Source organism: Camelus bactrianus, chromosome 11, assembly GCF_048773025.1.
Source record: "Camelus bactrianus isolate YW-2024 breed Bactrian camel chromosome 11, ASM4877302v1, whole genome shotgun sequence".
Lineage (NCBI taxonomy): Eukaryota > Metazoa > Chordata > Mammalia > Artiodactyla > Camelidae > Camelus > Camelus bactrianus.
Genome location: NC_133549.1, coordinates 21,598,563 through 21,617,997, shown reverse-complemented (window position 1 = coordinate 21,617,997; position 19,435 = coordinate 21,598,563). Strand labels below are relative to the sequence as shown.

Genomic DNA, 19,435 nt, shown 5'->3' with positions numbered 1-19,435 from the left:
ACAGGCAGGCAGCAACACTGTGAAAAACGCTTCTCGTGGGAAGCTTTGAACTGCTTTAAACATTCAATGATGGCTACACAAACACAGACTTAAGTGAACAGCACCAGATCTTTGCACAAATTAAAGATGCTAAAAGGCAAATAAAACAGGTTCCCCGAAACAACCACACAACACGAATTCAGCCCTGCTTCATGAAGAGTTGGTTTATACGGAGGGTTTCTGACTAAGGGGACCTACGTGCCTTTCACCATGAGCTTTAGATCACGGCTTTTAGGATTTAAGGCACTGAGGCCACTTCCATTTTGGTCATGATTAAGCAGGTTTTTAACGAAAATAGATTTCTGGACATAGTCAGTGGGTAGAGATCTTTCGCCCTGTGGAAGTTTCCGGAGGCCTTTCTAACATCCACCCTTCCCTTTCTATGAATAATAAATGCTTCAACATTCTTTTCAACCATCTTCAAGTTTTCGCAGCAGCTTTTTCCCAGAATAAAAAGTTTTCCTAACTTTAATAATAATATTTTCCGGTTGTAAAACATTAATAAGGTAAATATCTTCCGAATTTTTCTAGTAAATGTGGACATGAGTGTAATTTTGAGATAAAAACTGAATGCCATGTAAACGATGATCTGACATGCCGTTTACACGGATTATACCATCCGTGCTTTTCCTCATTGCAAAGATCTCCATCATCGCCTTTAGATGTACTACCGTGCAGTCCTTTAATAGCTGAGTCGTGCGTTAGTTAATCAGTCTCCTATTGACGTCCTTTTAGGTAAAACATCCTGCAGTGAGCATCCTTGAACACAGGGCTGATTCCCACCTGAAGCCGGATACTGACCAGGTCACTATCTGATTGGTCAGGCTCTCTGCTCTGCTGGTTGTTAAATATTTGCATTTACCTTGCTTGTTCGCACATCCGTCTTTGGGTTCTTATAGCTTCATTTGGAGAAATTCTCTAATTGGATATACTGGGCAAGTTAAAAATTCTGTTTTATACTGGGATGGTTGATTACCTGCTGTGCCTGACAGCTTTAAGAGCCAGAAGGGTGCAAACATTTCATTCTACCTATAAAATTGTACATTTTTTTTTGTTATTCATTGTCTCAAAAGTGAAGTTCTTCTGGAAAACACATGTAACCTTTTAAAAAAATTTGTTATACTGAAGTATTTGGAGGGGTGGATTATTAAAATAGTAATATTGCCATGCTCTAGTTTTGAAAGTTTTATTTTTAACAAAACAAAATCGCCACAGTTAGTGTAAGTAGCAGAACTGAAACAAAGCCATGAAATATCACAGGAACATATTAAATGATCTCCATGTATTTTTCTAAATGTACGTTGACAGCAAAGTTGGGAAGAGAGAAATAAATAAAAAAGAGGTCGTTTTATGTTTTCCACTTTTCTAGTTCTGAGATTATTTTGTGAAAGGCCCAGGAATGGAGGTGAGCAAATGAAGGCACCCTTTAAAATGATCTCTTATACAAATTAGCTGCTGTCTTGTAGTCAGCGTGCACCATGCCATCCGCCTAAATCATTTTCAAAGGGAGCCATGAATAAGGCTGGTAAATCACTTTACCGACTCAGAGAACCAGATGGACTCTAAGCAGTGCATTTCTTAATGAAAAAGTATGTCCATTAAAAAGGTAAATGAAAAAAGCAGTAAATCAGATTACACACAGACCACGATATAAACTAGGAAGACAACAGAAGCAACTCCTTTTTTATAAGAAAAAACTCTATATGAACGTTCACCAAAATATTAACCAGAGCTGTGTTTGGTGGTAGGGGTACTTTTTTGGCGGGGGGGGGGGGGGGCAGCGGGGGCAGCTCCTGTTTTTCTTACCCCTTTGGTTTTCAGTTTTCTGCACTGGACATGTATTCCTTTTAGAGTGAAAACAAATAAGGTTTTTATTATGTCCACTTCCGTCCCTCCACCGGCAGCCCTCACAGCATCTAAAGGTCCAGGATCGGTCTCACTCACACATTCACCACATTCCTCCAACAGGCTGACAGCAGGAACAGTCACGATAAAAACACTTCCCAAGTCCAGCTGCCAGTCCCAAAACCCCACCGAGGAAATACAGCACCACCGGAAGCCTGTCTTCTTTGGTTCTTTCAGCGAATACCTAGTTTCATCCACTGAGATACTTTCAAAACCACGTACAGACAGCAGCGTGCAAAAATTAAGATGTCCTATGGTACTTTTGCATGAAAAAAAAAAAAAGGGCAGGAAAATATTTACTTTGCTAAGAGACACATCAAAAGCAATATACACCTTCCACCCAGCGCCCTCGGTATCCGCGATCTGTGCCTGAACCTCCATTTTAAGATCATCAAGTCACAAGAAAAGCTAAAAACACATTATTCACTGCTCACGAAGGCTGTTAACCCATCTAATGGTAAGGGGGGAAACACGAAAGAAATGCAGAGGCAGATGCAGAGCCCAAGACGCAGGTCATGCTATTTTACATATATTCACTTAAAACACATTCATTTTTTTAATACATATTCATATGCATTTAAAATTGTATCTATTTTTTTAAATATATAATTGCTGTTGGCCGTGGCGTCAGACCCTGGATGTGAGAATTGGCCATTCACGATCTCGTTCACCCGATTTGCTCAGGACCCTCAAATCCAAGCACCGATACAAGGAAGTAAGAGATCTGACTCATTTACACGGAGGTGCTGAGTCAGATGCTTATGACTCGGTATCTCTGCAGAACTCATTCCAGGGAAGCTATCTTATCCACACTGTCATCTCAGCAGAAAATCAGCATTTCACTGAAGGGTGAGGAACAGGACGCAATAATTGTGGAAAAGAGAAACTCCTATTTTGAATCAAGCATGACTTGGGAGCTTGATTTATATCTTTAAATACGGATTGCTTCTTAGGGAAGCTCGATTCTTTTCTGGGACTAATCAAATGGAATAGTAAGTGGTCCTTTCGATCTGAGGAACCCACGGGCAGAGCCACAGAGGGTAAAAACATGACAGGAATATGAGTTGTTTTACTTAGGGCTTGAAGCAGGCACACTTTTCTCCTGGGACAGCATACACAAAATATGTAATAACATCCAAGCGCCACAGAAAAAAATATAATACCATTTTCTGAAAATTTATATAATTTTGCAAAACAGGGCCAAATTTTTCAATAAAAAGATAAAATAAATACTTTATACCACTGGAGACAAGCTCTGAAAGATAAAATAAACTCTTGCTATTTCTCAAGGAAAAAAAGAGTTTCTACCCATTTGAAGCTGTTTCTCCTTATATAACCCAGGAATTGCCAAAAGTCAACTAATTATAAAAGACTGTTATTGGAACAGAGCAGAGGATGCTTAAATTCTATCCTTGAAAAAAATTGGGCTCTGAAAAAAAGAAACATCAGAACTATGAGAAAAACCTGCTGAGCCCGAAAGTTCTTTTTTAGAGTGATAAAATTCTTTATATATCCATTGGATCATTTTTTTGAAGTTAATTCCAGCCTCAAATTCAAATTGGGATTACGAATCCACACATTTAGTTCTGTGTCTCTAAATGCCAACGTAAATTACACAGCACTTTTCAGTCCACACTGCCTTCACTCTCTCCTATCATGCCATAAACAGGAATTAACTTGACTTACTCATTTCTTTCCAGATTTATGATCAGTTCTTTGCTTTCCAGTTGTATTCGAAAATTCAACACTCCTGGATGATTCTGCAAGATAAATAAGGGAAGTCAGTTGAAAACCACTTTGCTCCGACTTGCCAATATCCGAATATGCGCTGTAGGCATATTCAATGGAGGGAGAGAAAAAAACATTTTCTTCTTGGGACCATTCTGAGACCCTGAGGTGAGGCCAGGACAACCAGGACAAGGGTCTGGAAACACATCACCCTCCCAGACGGAAGTGACATGCCCGCACTTCTGGGCTTTGCACTTCTTTCCTTTGGCCACACACTCTTGGGATCCTTATTGACTCAACCCTGTTTCCCATGATCAACTTCTTCCTCAGATTCCTTGTCTCTAGAAAGGGCACCTTCAGTCCCCAGCCGCTCATGTCAGAAATGTGAAGTCCTTCTCCCTCAACAACTGCATCCGATCCATGGGAAGGTCCTATTGAGTTGCCCTCCCAGCACATCTCCCATTGTCCAGATCTGATATCTCTCCACGCTGCTCTGGTTCAAACCACAATCATCTCTCACCTAGATGCTGCAAAACCCTTCTACCTGGGTCCCTCCACATCTACCTGGGTCCCTCCACATCTCTGCTTTCCTCCCATTCCTTCTCCAATGGCTACGGAAGGATATTTTAAAAAACACAGCCCACAAACAGCTCACATAGCTTAAGATAAAAAAACCAAAACCAAAACCAAAAAACAAACAACCCAATTGAAAAATGGGCAGAAGACCTAAAGAGACATTTTTCCAAAGAAGACATCCAGATGGCCAACAGGCACATGAAAAGATGTTTACCATTGCTAATTATTAGAGAAATGCAAATCAAAACTACAATGAGGGACCACCTCACACCAGTCAGAATGGCTATCATCAAAAAGTCTACAAATAATAAACACTGGAGAGGGCATGGAGAAAAGGGAACACTCCTACACTGTTGGTGAGAATGTAAATTGGTGCAGCCACTATGAAAAACAGCATGGAGGTTGCTTAAAAAACTAAAAATAGAGTTAGTTACCATACAATCCAGCAATCCCACTCCTGGGCACATACCTGGAGGAAACTCTAATTTAAAAAGATACATGTACCCCAATGTTCATAGCAGCACTATTTACAGTAGCCAAGATATGGAAGCAACCTAAGTGTCCGTGAACAGATGAATGGAAAAAGAAAATGTGGTATATATAAAAATATATATATATTTAATATCCATTATATATAAATAATGAAATATTACTCAGCCATAAAAAAGAATGAAATGATGTCATTTGCAGCAACTAGCGATGATCATACTAAGTGAAGTAAGTCAGACAGAGAAAGACAAATATCATGTAATATCACTTATATGTGGAATCTAAAGAAAAATGATACAAATGAACCTATTTATAAAATAGAATCAGACCCACAGACACAGAAAATAAACTTATGGTTACCGAACAGAAAGTGGGGTGGAAAGGAGAGATAAATTAGGAGTTTGGGATTAATAGATACACACTGCTATATATAAAATAGATAAACAAAAAGGTCTTTGTGGTTCAGGGAACATTCAATATCTTGTAATAACCAATAATGAAAAAAAATTGAACAAGAATATATATAGAGAGATATGTATAACTGAATCACTATGCTGTACACCAGAAACTAACACAACATTGTAAGTCAATATATTTCAATTAAAAAAAAAACACCTCATCCACTTAACCCCTGCTTGTGTCAAGCCTGAGTGTCATCCCACTGCACTGCTGATAAAATGTCAACTCTTGAACGTGGCCTCTAGTGCCCGTCTGACCTGACCCTCATATCCCTCCACACCCACATGCATTGCTCACCCAGCTCTAGCCACACGCCAAGCCCCTTTGCAGCTCTGAGTCTTTGCACAGGCTGTTCTGTTCCCTCTACCTGGAATGCATTTTCTCTACTCTTGTACTCGGTATCAGCTTAAATACAAATAATTCAAAGAAGCCTTACCTCTCTCCCCAGGCTAATGACATCCACCTCTCTCCAGGCATTCTTTCTCCCAGTCCCCTGTCCTTTCCCTCCTTGTAGGGAAGACTTCCTTCCTACTCGTTACAATTCAGTACGTTGACTTGTAGGTCAACTTGTTTATTATGCTCATGAAAGTGCCAGACAAATAATAGAAGATCAGTTAATATTTGGTGAATGAAAGAATCAATCAATAAATAGGGCCAGTTGTTCTACCGGCCTCTTCTCCCTCTGGCTAGACAGACACCGTCCTCCCCCTCCTCTATGTCCCAGGAAACCCTAGTCTGGGTGTGCCTGTCTGTTAATGGTGGGTAGGCATCTATATTCTCTATTCTGGCCCAGAAATTCCCAGTTTCTTGCCTTGGCCTGGGAACATATTCACGTGGCAGGGTCCCTTAACCCTCACCCCTACCCCAGGTTCTCCCTGACCTAAACCAGGGTGGTTCGAACACGCCACTCTCTCTCTCTTGCTGAGCCCAAGTCAGTGATTCAGAATCCTTACCCAAGTCAAAATCGATTTGCCACCCCAAAGCTATTCTACGAAGCCCCTCCCATACCTCCCCTCCTCCTGGGCATCCTTCACGATTCCGGAACTGGCAGTCATGTCCAGCTCCCCTCACCCAGGCTAGTATGTTTCAGATGGAGGTTTCACATGTCCAGCAGGCATTTCTAAGAGAACTGAAATTTTTTAATCTTTATTTTAAAAAAATCAAAGCAGAAACAGACTCACAGACATAGAAAACAAACTTGTGGTTACCAGGGGCGAAAAAGGATGAGGGATAAATTGGGAGTTTGGGATTTGCAGGTACTAATTAGTATATATAGAATAGATAAACAGCAAGGTCCTACTGTATAGCACAGGGAACTATATAGCTTGTAACAGCTGATGACAAAAAAGAATATGAAAAGAATATTTATATATATATATATGTATATATATATATATATGTATATATATATATATATATATAACTGAATCACTACGCTATATACCAGGAATTAGCACAACATTGTAAATCTACTATACTTCAAAAAAAAAAAAGGCAACATGTGATTGGTGGCTACCACTACTGGACAACCTAGATGTGGAACATTCCAATTTTCACAGCAAGTTCACAGACATTTCCAACTTCATTGGACATTCCTTAGTCATCAATAAAGACCTAAAATATGCACCATCCAACAGCTGCCCACGTATTAGACTGTTTTAAATACTGGTGCCTTCAGGAGATAAAATTAGGTGCAAACCGAAGTTGATTTTTTTTTAATGTGCTTTAAGAAAGCTCTTCTCAATTTTAATCAATGGGTGGTCTTATTTTTTAAGTAGTTACTTAAGCTTGAGAGTTAAACCGGTAAATTCCATTTACATGAAATGCTTCAGTATACTTTCTGGGCTTAAATAGATTTTGTTTATTATGGATTCATTCTAGCAAATGACTACACAAACATCTAGAGATCTAGTGAAAACCATGCTTCTTACCTCGGTGTATTTTGCTCCTGCCTGGTGTTTATAAGAATTGTACGGATTTCTGAGTATTTGCTGAACTTTTAAATTCAATATCACTATTCCTCTCCCATATAACATTAAACACACATCATTTCTTTAGATTTATAGCGTACAAAAGTGTTTCTCAGCCCTAGATTTGCTTTTGAGGCTGTCACAAGGACTTTTACCCAAATTTACTCAAACTTTCTGACACTTGGATTTAATTACAAACACATATAGAATGGTCTGCATTTTTTACTCACTCTTTATATCTTAGTAAGACAACACTATTAATTACACTTACAATAAAATATTAGAACAAAAACACATCTCCGTTCTGTCGAGATGTATCCAGTGTATGTGTGAATACGTCTGTTTGCATGTGTGTGTGTGAATAACAGTTACTTGAATTCCAAATTGTGTCTGCCTAAGATATTTACATACATACCACTGTTTTAAAGATAAGTCCTGACAATTAATACTTGTGAGTAAAAATAAAATACTTGCAGCACCTTTTTATCCCCCTGAAAAAAATCAGCTAGTTTAAACATTAACATTTGTACTAATTCCACATAAAGTCCCTACGGGAGCTGTTATAACGTTGTAATGTCAACATATTTCAAATGAATAGATTTTCCCCCAGGAAGGCAGAGCTTTATCTGTATATTTTAGTTGAGATCTGAATGGTACAGGAGAAATCAATGGAGATGGAGAACAGAGAGCTATTTTAACTCAAAACCACTAATTGCATTAGATTTCTTAGTTTAAAAGCATGCATTCACTCCATTTTCTTTTGATTTTCAGCCATTGGAGATGATGGACTAGTGCTGGTTAAATACAGCATTCCTTTTCTTAAAAATGACATACTGATTGCCCTAATGAAACTGTCTTTTATTGAATGCTTAAAGAACTGCATTTGCTGAAGAAATCAATTCAAAGCTTATCAATATGCTAGAAATGTTTTAACAGTCATTATAATTCTATTTTTAAATTGGGAAAAGCATATCCAAAAGAGTATATAAAATGTATAAACAGCAGTATAATGATCATCAGGGTACCTACCACTCAGCTGAAAAATCAAAATATTACCAGAATCTTCAAAGCCCCCTGCATTAGTTTGCTAAGGCTGTCATAACAAAATATCATAGACTGGGTAGCTTAACTAACAGAAATTTATTTTCGCACAGTTCTGGAAGCTAGAAGTCCACGGTCAAAGCAGGTTTAGTTTCTTCCGCGGCCCCTCTCCTTGTAAGTTCTTCATGGAAATGAGTTTGGCCAGGTTCCCCCAGGCAATGGTTTGCCCAGGTAGGTCTGCAAAGTAAGGCTCTGGCCGGACCCCACTGCCTGTCACTTGGACCCTCAGCTGCCCTGTACGCTTTCGGAGGTCTCCCACGATGCGCTTGTCCAGCACATCCCACTTAACTGGTAGTATACACACATGTTTAAAACGTGATTTATTGATTAGCTACGGTTTGTTTCTTTTCAGCATTATCCCTTGTGCTGCCTTTCTTTAATCTGTGTAATTGGGAGCTCACTCAAACTTGAATTTAAATTACCTTACCCATGATGGGCGCTAAAAGTCAATAAATACAGGTTTTCATGGATGCAGGAAAGCTTATGACCGTTTTGCCCCTCTGACGCATGGAATGATACACAGCGTCATCTCCCTAGTGTCCTTATGCCCTTAAAGAATAGCCAATTTTCAATGACATAGAAAAAGCTGAACCTGACCGTGAAGTTGAAATAAGGTGGCACTGAGCTGGCAGAAGGAAGGGAAAGGCACTAACAAATCAGATATGGGGTCAATAGCCAAGCCCACTTCCATAACGACTTCCAGGCTACCCTTTCAAAGATGATGGTCAGTTCTGAGCCAGCCATTCATCTCAACTGTCGATACTGCAAGCTCAGAGGGATCTGATTTTTCAAACAGAACAATATTAAAATACTGCGTTCAAGGGACTCAGCTATAACTCGATCCCTCTCCAGCACTAAATAAATGCTTCAGGCTGCAGCCTTGGCGCTCGTGGGGCACGAGGGAGTCATTTATTGCTATGAATATTTAGAGGCTTGATTACCACTTTAATATTAGTGCACTGGTTCCACAGCCGGGAAGATACGTGCACCGTGGAGCTGAGAGAGGACAAAACTGGATTAGCTGCAGAACAGCACAGTAAGGGAAGAGGGCACTGCAGCTCCCTAATGGGTGTCTCTGGCTTGGAGCCTTTCAGTTATCATGTAAATGATGGTAATGTTTATTCATGAGTCATTGATCTTTTTTTTTGATGGGAAATTGACATGAGCAAAGCACTAGTTAATGTGGCACACATCACCCTCAGGTAAAAACGGCTTTTGAAAGACACAGCATGTAGTTTTAAGTTGTTTTTGTGTTAAAATGTTAGGTTATTTTTTTGTATGGACTCTTCTTACTGTATTTCTTTGCAGGACGAGTTTACAGATTTCCAGCCCACTTCTCCCTTCCCACCACCTTGGGCACGTGTGATGCTGTTAGTTCAAGTTCTTTATGCTGTTGCTACTGGTAGGCTTGCTAATGCTTGCATTAGCAGAAAACATTTCAGATTTTCATTCTAGAGTACTTCAGCTATAGCCAGAGCATCTTTTAGTTTTTAATTTTTATTTTAACTAGAATTAGCTACTCTTTTTTTTAAGATATATTGTTTATTTACTGAAGTATAGTCAGTTACAATGTGACAGTTTCTGGTGTACAGCATAATGTCCCAATCATGCATATATATATACATATATTCATTTTCATATTCTTTTGCACTAAGGTTATTACAAGATATTGAATTTAGTTCCCTGTGCAGAAGTTCTGCTGTACAGAAGAAATTTGTTTTTTTTAATCTCTTTTTATATATAGTGGTTAACATTTGCAAATCTCAAACTCCCAAATTATCCCTTCCCATCCCCTTTCCCTGATAGCCATAAGACTGTTTACTACGTCTGCGAGTCTGTTTCTTTTATAGATGAATTCATTAATGTCCTCTTTTTTCTTCTTTTTTTTTTTTTGGATTCCACATATAAGTGATAACACACGGTATTTTCCTTTCTCTTTCTGGCTTACTTCATTTAGAATGACGATCTCCAGGTCCACCTATGTTGCTGCAAATGGCATTATTTTATTCTTTTTTATGGCTGAATAGTATTCCATTGTATCTATCTATCTATCTATCTATCTATCTATCTATCTATCTATCTATCTATATCACAATTTTTATCCAGTCATGTGGATATCCAGTCTGTGGATGGACATTTAGGTTGCTTCTGTGTCTTTAGCCAGAGCATCTTAAAGCTTCATTCATTCACTGAAATACTGCCGTTCTCCCCCAATGCATATGTGTGCTATAGGATTACAGTTCCTCCTGCTCTGTGTCCAGCTGAGGACAACGGCTGATTCTGAGCAGACAATGGTCACCTGTTCCCTCCTGGAGCCTACCGCTGGGTTGTAAGAGGCGACTGATAGCACGACTTAACAGAAAGCAATCTAGGAAGCATCACAATGCAGTTTCCTCAAACTTAGCACATCTAAAATCCAATCCTTAGTTTACCAACCCTCCCCAATCCAACGCAAAGGGGAACTTGGGGAAAGTCCACACCAGCTCTCCACTGGAACTCTCCAGCTTAGTAACAATGCTCGTCTTTCAAACCCTCCAGTGGTGACCCTCTGTTCCTAGAAAAACTGTGGTCCTCACACCACAAAGGGTCTGGCCTCTCACCCCTGGCCTGGCATGAGCTCTTCCCCACCTGCTCACTAAGCTCCCGACACGTGGCTGAACTGGGCAGGCTCTTACACTGACACTTGGGGCTGGATGAGAAGCCCAGGGAGTGTGTGTCCCCAGCCTGGCTCCTGGCACACTCCTGCTCTTGGGACCTTAGCAATAAAGAATCCAAACCAGAGCAGAGGGGTGGAGAGCGTGCTGCCAAAGGAGGGGATGAGATGGATATGAATCAATGTAAAATACAAGATGGTGGGCGTGGGGGCTACAGAGTTAGAAATCAGAGCCATGCGGGGCGGGAGGGTGCAGAGGGAAATCAGAGTAGGAGGGATCTGAGGATGTCCTAGTCTGCTGCTTAATGGTTCTTAACTGCCCAGGGCTTGGGGACTGGACCCTGGACCGTCGAGTGGTGACCTGGTGGCTGGGGAGCTGGACCCTGTGGTAAGATCATGTTGCTGAAATGAGCCTCTGATCCCAGAGACCAGGAGGTATGCACTCGTCCTTGGCCCTCTGTGGTCCTCCTGCACCCTTCTGCCTGGCTCAGACACCTTGATTAGCAGGAAGGAGAGACAAAGTCGCCCTCCACCGGCTGCCTGCCAATGGCTGGGAACATCAGGACGCCCAGGGCAGGACGCCAACGGCGAAGATGGACTTTCCCATCAGCCAGACACCCAATCACTCATAAGACCACCCGGAGGCCTAGCGCATATGCCCATCACCCCATGTACACAAGGAACCTGGACCTGCCGTGTCAGTGAGGCTGCACCACCGAAGACAGGGCTTGTGATGAGGAATGTGGTTGAGGAATGAAGAAGGCTTGGCTGGGTGCCGGGGCCCAGGTTCACATTAGCATCCTCAGACTTTCTCCAGCAGCTGAGCAGAAGGCCACTGAGCCTCTGAGTGACGTCTAGGGTCATCTTAAGTGGGAAGTTGAGGGAGCAAATATGTAACAATTCCTCATTCCCTGATTGTAAAGGAGCAAGAACCTTACCTAAGAAAGACCTTCTTCCATTTCATCTTGGAAATGCAGTGTTTCTCCATTTAGGAGGCTGTACCTAGGAGGGCTCAGGCCAGGGATGTGTCCACAGATGGACTGGATTCTGCCACTTGGGCTCAGGGACCGCTGGTCAGTCATTTAACTCTGCAAGGCCTCAGTTTCCTCCCCGGGACACCAGGGCTAACAGCACTCTGCCTGACTACCGGTGTGGTCGGCAGAATAATGGGCCCCTAAAGATGTTCTTGTAAGAACCCAAGGAACCTGTGAATACGTTACCTTATTTGGAGAAAGTTACCTCGCATATGTGATTAAGGAGGGGCAGGGCGATCTCCTGGTTTATTCAGATGGGCCCAGTGTACTCATGAGGGTCCTTAAATGCAGAGAACCCTTCATTGCCGGGGGGTCACCACGAGGCGAATTTGACCCCTTTGCTCCCTTTGAAGATGAAGCAAGGGAGCCATCAGCCAAGGAAGCAGCAGCCTCCAGAAGCTGGGAATGGCCCTCAGTCTACAGCCAGCGAGAACCCAGGGCCCTGGGCCCCACAACCTCAAAGAGCTGAATCCTGCCAGCATCTCAGATGAGCAGGGGCATCAAAAGGGGCAGCTCTGCATGTACCTGGACCTTAACCTCATGAGATGCAAAGCAGAGGACCCAACCAGGCCGTCCTGTGACCTTCAGAACTGAGAGGTCAAAAATGGGTACTGCTCATGCCACGTAAGTTGCGGTGGCTTGTTACAGCAGCAACAGAAAGCTGAGACAGTCAGGGAGATTGCTGTGAGGTTCAAACGGTAAAACGTCTGTTTGGAAACCATCAAGCATGAGAAAATGGAAATGCAGGTTGATTGCAGAAATCCAGTCACACGTGGAACTGCTACTTCACAGCACGACGGTGACAAAACACCATTGCACTTATCATTTATTGCTATTTACCCAAATTGCAACCTTTTCATGCTTTTTGTATTTAGATCTAAAGGGCAGAATAAATTAAGTATTTTTTAAAAAGCTAACAAGTTTTCAAAGAGAAATATTATATATTCATTAACTGGGGCATGTTTGTAAGGCAAGCACCAGGCCAGTTCCTGGGGAGGTGGCTGAAAGCAACTTCTCTCTTCCCTTGGATAAGCAGCACATTGCAGGAGACCCTCTGTCCTGCCACTTTAGCAGCTACATTTTAACTTTAACTTAACACCCATGCTTCATTCACCTCTGGCCGAAGCACACCTTTCAAATCTTTTGATCATACAATGCCTTGCCTAACCTGTTGCTTCTTTTCTTAGATTAAAGAAGTAGAAATGAATAAGTAATTCATGGATGGCTAGATCTTTCCCCCAGCTTCCCCTTCCGTTATCCCAGGAGCAAACTGCGTGAACCAGGCAGTATCTAAAGAAGGATCACAAGGCGTCAGCAAGTCTGCACACGGTGAAAGATGATGGAGACTCCTATCCCTTCCCAAATGATTAACTGCAACTAGCTTCCCCTTTTTCCCTTTAAAAACTTTCATGGTCAAATAGAATCTTTGGAGTTGGTTCTCGGACATGAGTCTGCCTTCTCGCCAGGTTGCCAGCCTCCTGAATAAAGCAAATTTTCCTTTTCCAACCAACACTTTTCTCTCAAGTATTGGCTTTCAAGCAGCAAGCAGTCGAACCTGAGTTTGGTCACACTGGTTTCAGATGGAAAGATCTTGTACCTCTATGACCAGGGCTACGAAAGAGGATAGAAGGTCCTGAAAGACCCAGGTGGACACAGTACAAAATACGTGAAGGCATTTCATTTTGATGTGAAATATTCTCAAGATAATACTTTCTAAGGTCTGCCTACTGATATAATCAGGGGCATTACACTATGAGAAAACAGCACAGAGCATCGCCTTACGGAATGATTGCCTTGTGTTTCAAGACACGGCCGTAGAGCAACACGCTCTGTGTTTATTAACTAGAAGGCTTGGTTTCCTATTCAAAGTTCATTTATCTAACTAATTTGATGTCTGGAAACATTTACGCACCATTTTCCCCCCTACAACATTATTTCAAAACTGTCAGTCAGAGAAAGTTAATTGCTCAAGTTGCTAGTTTGTTTGCATGCGAGCTGTCTTCTAGAGTGAATATCCCATTTAAATGTTGACTAAGGGCCATTTATAAAGCATCATGGTAATCTCTTTCAAATAAACATGAGCAAATATAACAAACTCTTTAAAGAGTAACCCTGCTATCGATCACGGAGGCGCTGCCAAGTCCTTGTGTCCTAACCGAAGCTTAGTGCAAACAAGCTTTTCTACTGCAAACAGAATTACAGCTAATTGCCAACTTTTTATAAAACACACCCTAATGGCTCCATAAAAACTGACGCTAAAAGCCTTGCAGAGATCTCAGAGAATCCACATTTCACAACGTCAGACAGGAAGTGCAGTATGACTGTCACCAGCTTTTCCCATTGCTTGCCTGTCACGCTGTTTATTGGGATGTTTGGGCTTCAAAATCAGGAGACAGAAAGAGCTGGAAGGGGGACTCCGAGTGAGGAGCCGGAGCCGGAGAGGACGGGGCTGCGGGCGTGCACGGATGCGGGCCTGAGACGGGGGGCGCGAGAAGGGCAAAGGAGGGCTCAAGTGCCTCAGAGCCACGCGCGGACCCTCACTCCGCTGGGTTCGGGGGACTCTGTGCCTCTTGAAGATACAGTTCCCCGCCTTCACCCTACCTTGGCTCTGAGACAGAGAGGCCCTGAATCCATGTACCTCGCTGAATGCAAACCCGAATTCAACTTTTTTTTCTATTAAAATATTAGTAAAGTCAACCAATCAAAAATCCAGTAACACTTATGGAGAACTTTGTCCCCTATGTAGAGGGCCTCCAAGTCCAAATCTCCAGCTCCAGCCTCTATCTTGTGATGCGAATGCCCCACGAGACAAGTCCAACAGATGTCTCACCAGCAACTCAAACGCCACCGGGTTTAAAGCTCACTCCCCGTGTTTCACATCCTCTACACAACATCCCCAAGCCCAGACCCCCTTCTGCTCCCTGTTCTCATCATCATCATCCCTTTGTGCCTCATTCGTGCCATCTTCTGACTCTTGTGCTTCTCCCCATCCCATGGTGAATTATGGGCAAGCTCTGTGGATGCAACTTCTGGAATGTCTCTGCAGCATGGTCCTCATTCCAGCTCTCCTGGCCACTGTCTCACCTCCCAGCCCTCGACGTGGTTCCCTGAGCTGTTTCACAAACGCAGGGCTCACATTACACTTCTCCCCTTCCACTTGGTCTGAAGCAGACGTTCCTTGGCATCTCATGCTCCTCAGCCTGCCCCCCTCCCTCCGCCCCCACTTAACGTACAAGGGCAGAGTTGACAAAATTTTCTGTAAAGGGCCAGATAAAAAATATTTTAAGCTTTGTGGGCCATTTGGTCTTTTCCAGGATTACTCAACTTTGCCCTTGCAGGGCAAAACCAGCCACAGACAAAACAGGGCTGGCCATGGCTTTAACTTTGTAAAAGGATGGCCGCAAGGGCTCAGGGCTCCCTTAAGTTCTGCTGGGAAGGAAAAAGAGCAGCTCCATTCCTATAAGTGACCTTAAAAACATCTGTGCAAAACTGGACAAATAATCAATTTAATTGGACTTTGCAACAAAGTAACGTTGACTTGACAAAAGGCAAAACAGAGAAAGAAGAGTCAAGATGGCTAAGAGCTGCAGCACGTGGGTATGAATAATTCATAGCTGACCTACAAGATGTTTAACCACCGAAACCCCAAATTCCATCATGTTCTAAAGAAAATGTCATACAGGGATACCTGAAGTCCTGCTGAAAAAAAATCTTTTATTTGTAACAATTGCAAAGAGAGTAGTTCAGTAAAGATATGAGTTACCAGCTAGGTGACATTTTGTATAAAGAAAATTGTGCGTGTGTTTGTGGATTTTTCTTAAACAGAAGATAGGATCTTACCTAAAGGTGCACCGAAGTAAGGGGCGACACAAAGATCAAAGGAAGCGGTCAGCAAAGCGCATCAGTAGCTTTACCCTAAACCAAATTTTTTTTTTCTTTTCATTATAGACACCTTCCTCTCCCCTAAAATAAACAGGATCACGACAGACTTGCAGTCAAATTCAAGTGCCATGAATCACCACCTCTGCGACTTAGTCATTGTTAGCCTCTCTGCGCCCGTTTCTTCACCTGTAAATCATAATAATACCGACTGCGAGGATTAGATGACACGGTTTGTACCAAGCCTTGGACGGGGCTGGCAGGCGGGAGGCTCTTAACGTGACTGGCAGGAGGGGTCGCAGCACAAGGCTGCTCGCGTCGGTGTACAGATCACACCTCCGTTCCTTTTCCTAAGAATATATTTTTGCCTCCCCATCCAGCAAAATATTCCCATTCTTACAATCTAGTTTCCACTTTGTTGTAAACCATAACATCTGACAGCAAAAAATACATATACACACATTTATTTCTGTTCTACAGGAATTGTTGGGGGAAACAAAAAGAATTAATCATAAGACCCTTATCCAAACTGTCAATCATGGTTTTCTGAATAAGAAAAGAAAGGTTAATAAACCCCTTCTCAATAATTCCAGGGGACTCTGTCCCTCACCGCCAATATACACACATTCCTTCCCCTGTTCCATGTATACTTTTTTTTTTTTTTTTTGCCTATTCTAGAAGGTGCTGTTTGTAAAGAAAGACAAAATAAACAAAACCATGGGATGCAGAGTGGACAAAAGGCAAAGCCAATCTCTCTTCATCTGACAAGAAAAGCTAGAAATAAACCACTGTGATGAAGCACTGAGCAGCAGGGAAACACATGCGCTCCACGGGCAAACCACGCACCTGCACACGGTGTGCGCTGTGAACAGTGCAACCTGCTGGCAGGTAGATTTCATGAAAGGCAGTGGCTGGAGAAGCAGCAGGCTCATAGCCGTCCCTGTGCGTGGGGGCCACCAGGATGTGTGTGCCAGGACACGGTTTACATTAAAATGCCTGGTAGGTAACCACCTATTCTTTCTTTTTAAATATACCGTTGAAAAGAACTACATTTTCAAAGTCATGCAAAAGCATTGTTCCCTCCTCAAACACATCCTCTGGAGGAGCCACACAGCCCTGGTCCTCCCACTGGTTTCCATCAGGCATGGTTATCATGTAGTCACCACCAGGGGACTCTGCTCTGAAACCACATCTTTTTAAAAACGTTATCATTTACACTCATTGTGCTGTATAAAGTACGTACGTAATGCGCACATGAACTGTATGGAAGTACCTCTATCTCCAAATAACATTATGTGGTGTAGCCCGCAGTCTGCAGGAGCATCTCGGCCGGTGCCTCTACCCTTTACAATCCATCGCTGGCTGCTGTGAAAAGTATGATGCCAGATGAAGGGGGAAAAAAGCGAAGCATGGCTACACTTCTCCAAACATACACATACACAGCTTATAATGGAACCCCCATGGAAACAAGTCACATGACCACATTCGATGTAATATCTACAAAGTGTGGACTCTGAAATATAAAGCCAACTGCATGTAAAAATATATCAACTTTAAAAATTACTTACAGTAAGACTTAGCTTGTGTCTTACCAACAGGTAGCTGACAGTCAAAATCTCACAATATAGATGTAACAGACATATAAGAGCGACAAGAAAATCCCCGAAACCCACAAAGTTGTTCAAATGTGAAAACAGAGAAAAGTTTCAACAATGAAAAATTCGCTGTGGTGAGCCCACACCATCTAAGATAGAAAAGAGTCTAGAAGAAGGCCTTAGGTGTTAAATAAATTTTGACTTCCTCTTGCTCAGAGAGTGTTCTTACAGTGCAGCCACGGTTGTAGCATTTCAGATATGAATCACCTAATTTAGATTTCAGTGCCACTCCTTATCCTCCAAGATCTGTACCTTCCAGGTCTATGATTCGGTCCAGGACTGCATCAGTTTGTCATCTGCTATGATCCCAGCTCTTTATCCTATGAAATGCTATTGTCTCAGATTCCCCCTCTCCTAGGGCAGCTTAGCTATTTTTTAAATTGAACCACAGGCATCATCATCTAGTTTATTGATTTGTTTTATGAGTTTGGGCCTGTAGTTCCAACTTATTGAGAACTTTTAAAGCCATGACTCTTTTGGCCAACCTAGTAGCTACTCAGTGCCGTGCCAGGCTTACGAAGTACAATACTGCAGTGTTGGTGAGATGCCAAGAAATGGGCACGTTCATGCACAGCTGGTACAAGAATAAATCGGTGCAGCCTTCCATAAAGAAATCTGGAAATAGTTATAATACTCCTTAAAATCTACACATCTTTGATTCAACAATTCCACTTTTAAGAACTCATCTAAGGGGAATAACCAGAAAAATAAGTACAGATATAAGTAGAAAGATATTTAGCACAGCTTATATTGAAAAGTTTAAAAATGCCTGTATATCCACCCCAAGGGAACGGCTGAAAAAAAGCCACAGGAACCAGGTGATACGATATTACACAGTCGTTAAGCTGACGGTCCAAGAATGGAGAAGTTCTGCTTCTGCTGATGACAGTCTGATTAATTTGGATTCATTCTCCCACAGAAAATAACTATAAAAGCTGGGCAAAGTATACAAAAATTCTATTTGAAGATAACGTAGAGTTTCCAAAGTAATGAAGATTCATGGGGCCATGACCCAGGGAGAGGAGGAAACCCAAGGTGTGAGATTAACGTTCCCACCCGAGGCATCTGAGGATGTTTGAAGAGGCAGTTTAGAGGCTGAAGACTTCAGCATAACTTTCAACAGACTCACAGGGCTGAAGGGGCAAAAACTGAATATAAGGGACTGTTAAGAGGTGTTACTGATAACCCCCAACTCTGGGCTTTGGGTTGGAATGCCTAAATGCTGAGTCTTGGGAGAAAGGGTGAATGAGAGATAGAGCAGTCCTCAGGGAGACTGCAGCCATCCCAGCACCCGATCACGAGTGCTCCTACCTGAGGCACCAACCAGAGAACATCAGTATCTCAAACTATCTTTAAGCTTTACATACACAATATCTGATACTCAGAATTTAACCAGGCAGAAGTGGATGCCAAGAAGAAGAGGCTGAAATGCAGGAGAAACCATAGACACTGATCTGCAGGAGATCTAGTTAATGGAGCTAAGAGAAACAGACTTCAAAAATGACTAGGCTTACTATGTTCAAGGAGTTAAAAAAAAACAAAAAGTTTCACCAGAGAACTGGAATGACATGGATGTTCTAGAACTGGAAAACATAGCTGACTGAATAGGTTCAACAGCAGTTTAAACGCAGCCGAAGAGAGGAAGAGTGAGTGGAAGACAGGTCTGCGGAAATTTGCAGGGCTAAGGCATAAAGAGACAGAAGGATGGAAAATTTAGAAAAGAGCTCAAGAGACATAAGGGATGTGGCGAAAGGTCTACGCGTGTGCAATCAGAGATACAGAAAAGGACACAAGAGAAAACACAGCAGAAACCATATTTGAAGAGAAAATAGCTAGAAGTTTTCCAAAATTGGCAAAAGTCATCAAGGCCCACATTTTTAAAACACTCTGAGGACGGGGTAATAGCTCAGTGGTAGATGGCATGCTGAACATGCACAAGGTCCCAGG

At 42.2% G+C, this 19,435-nt stretch overlaps 1 protein-coding gene across 1 annotated transcript in view; it reads right to left on the bottom strand.

Annotated features, from left to right (window-relative positions):
* ADAM12 (ADAM metallopeptidase domain 12) overlaps window positions 1–19,435 on the bottom strand; it is a 325,460-nt gene that overhangs the window by 234,197 nt on the left and 71,828 nt on the right. The window contains exon 3 of the mRNA XM_074373406.1: window positions 3,631–3,704. Within this exon, the coding sequence (XP_074229507.1) occupies window positions 3,631–3,704 (74 nt within the window). The remainder of the gene's footprint in view (window positions 1–3,630; window positions 3,705–19,435) is intronic.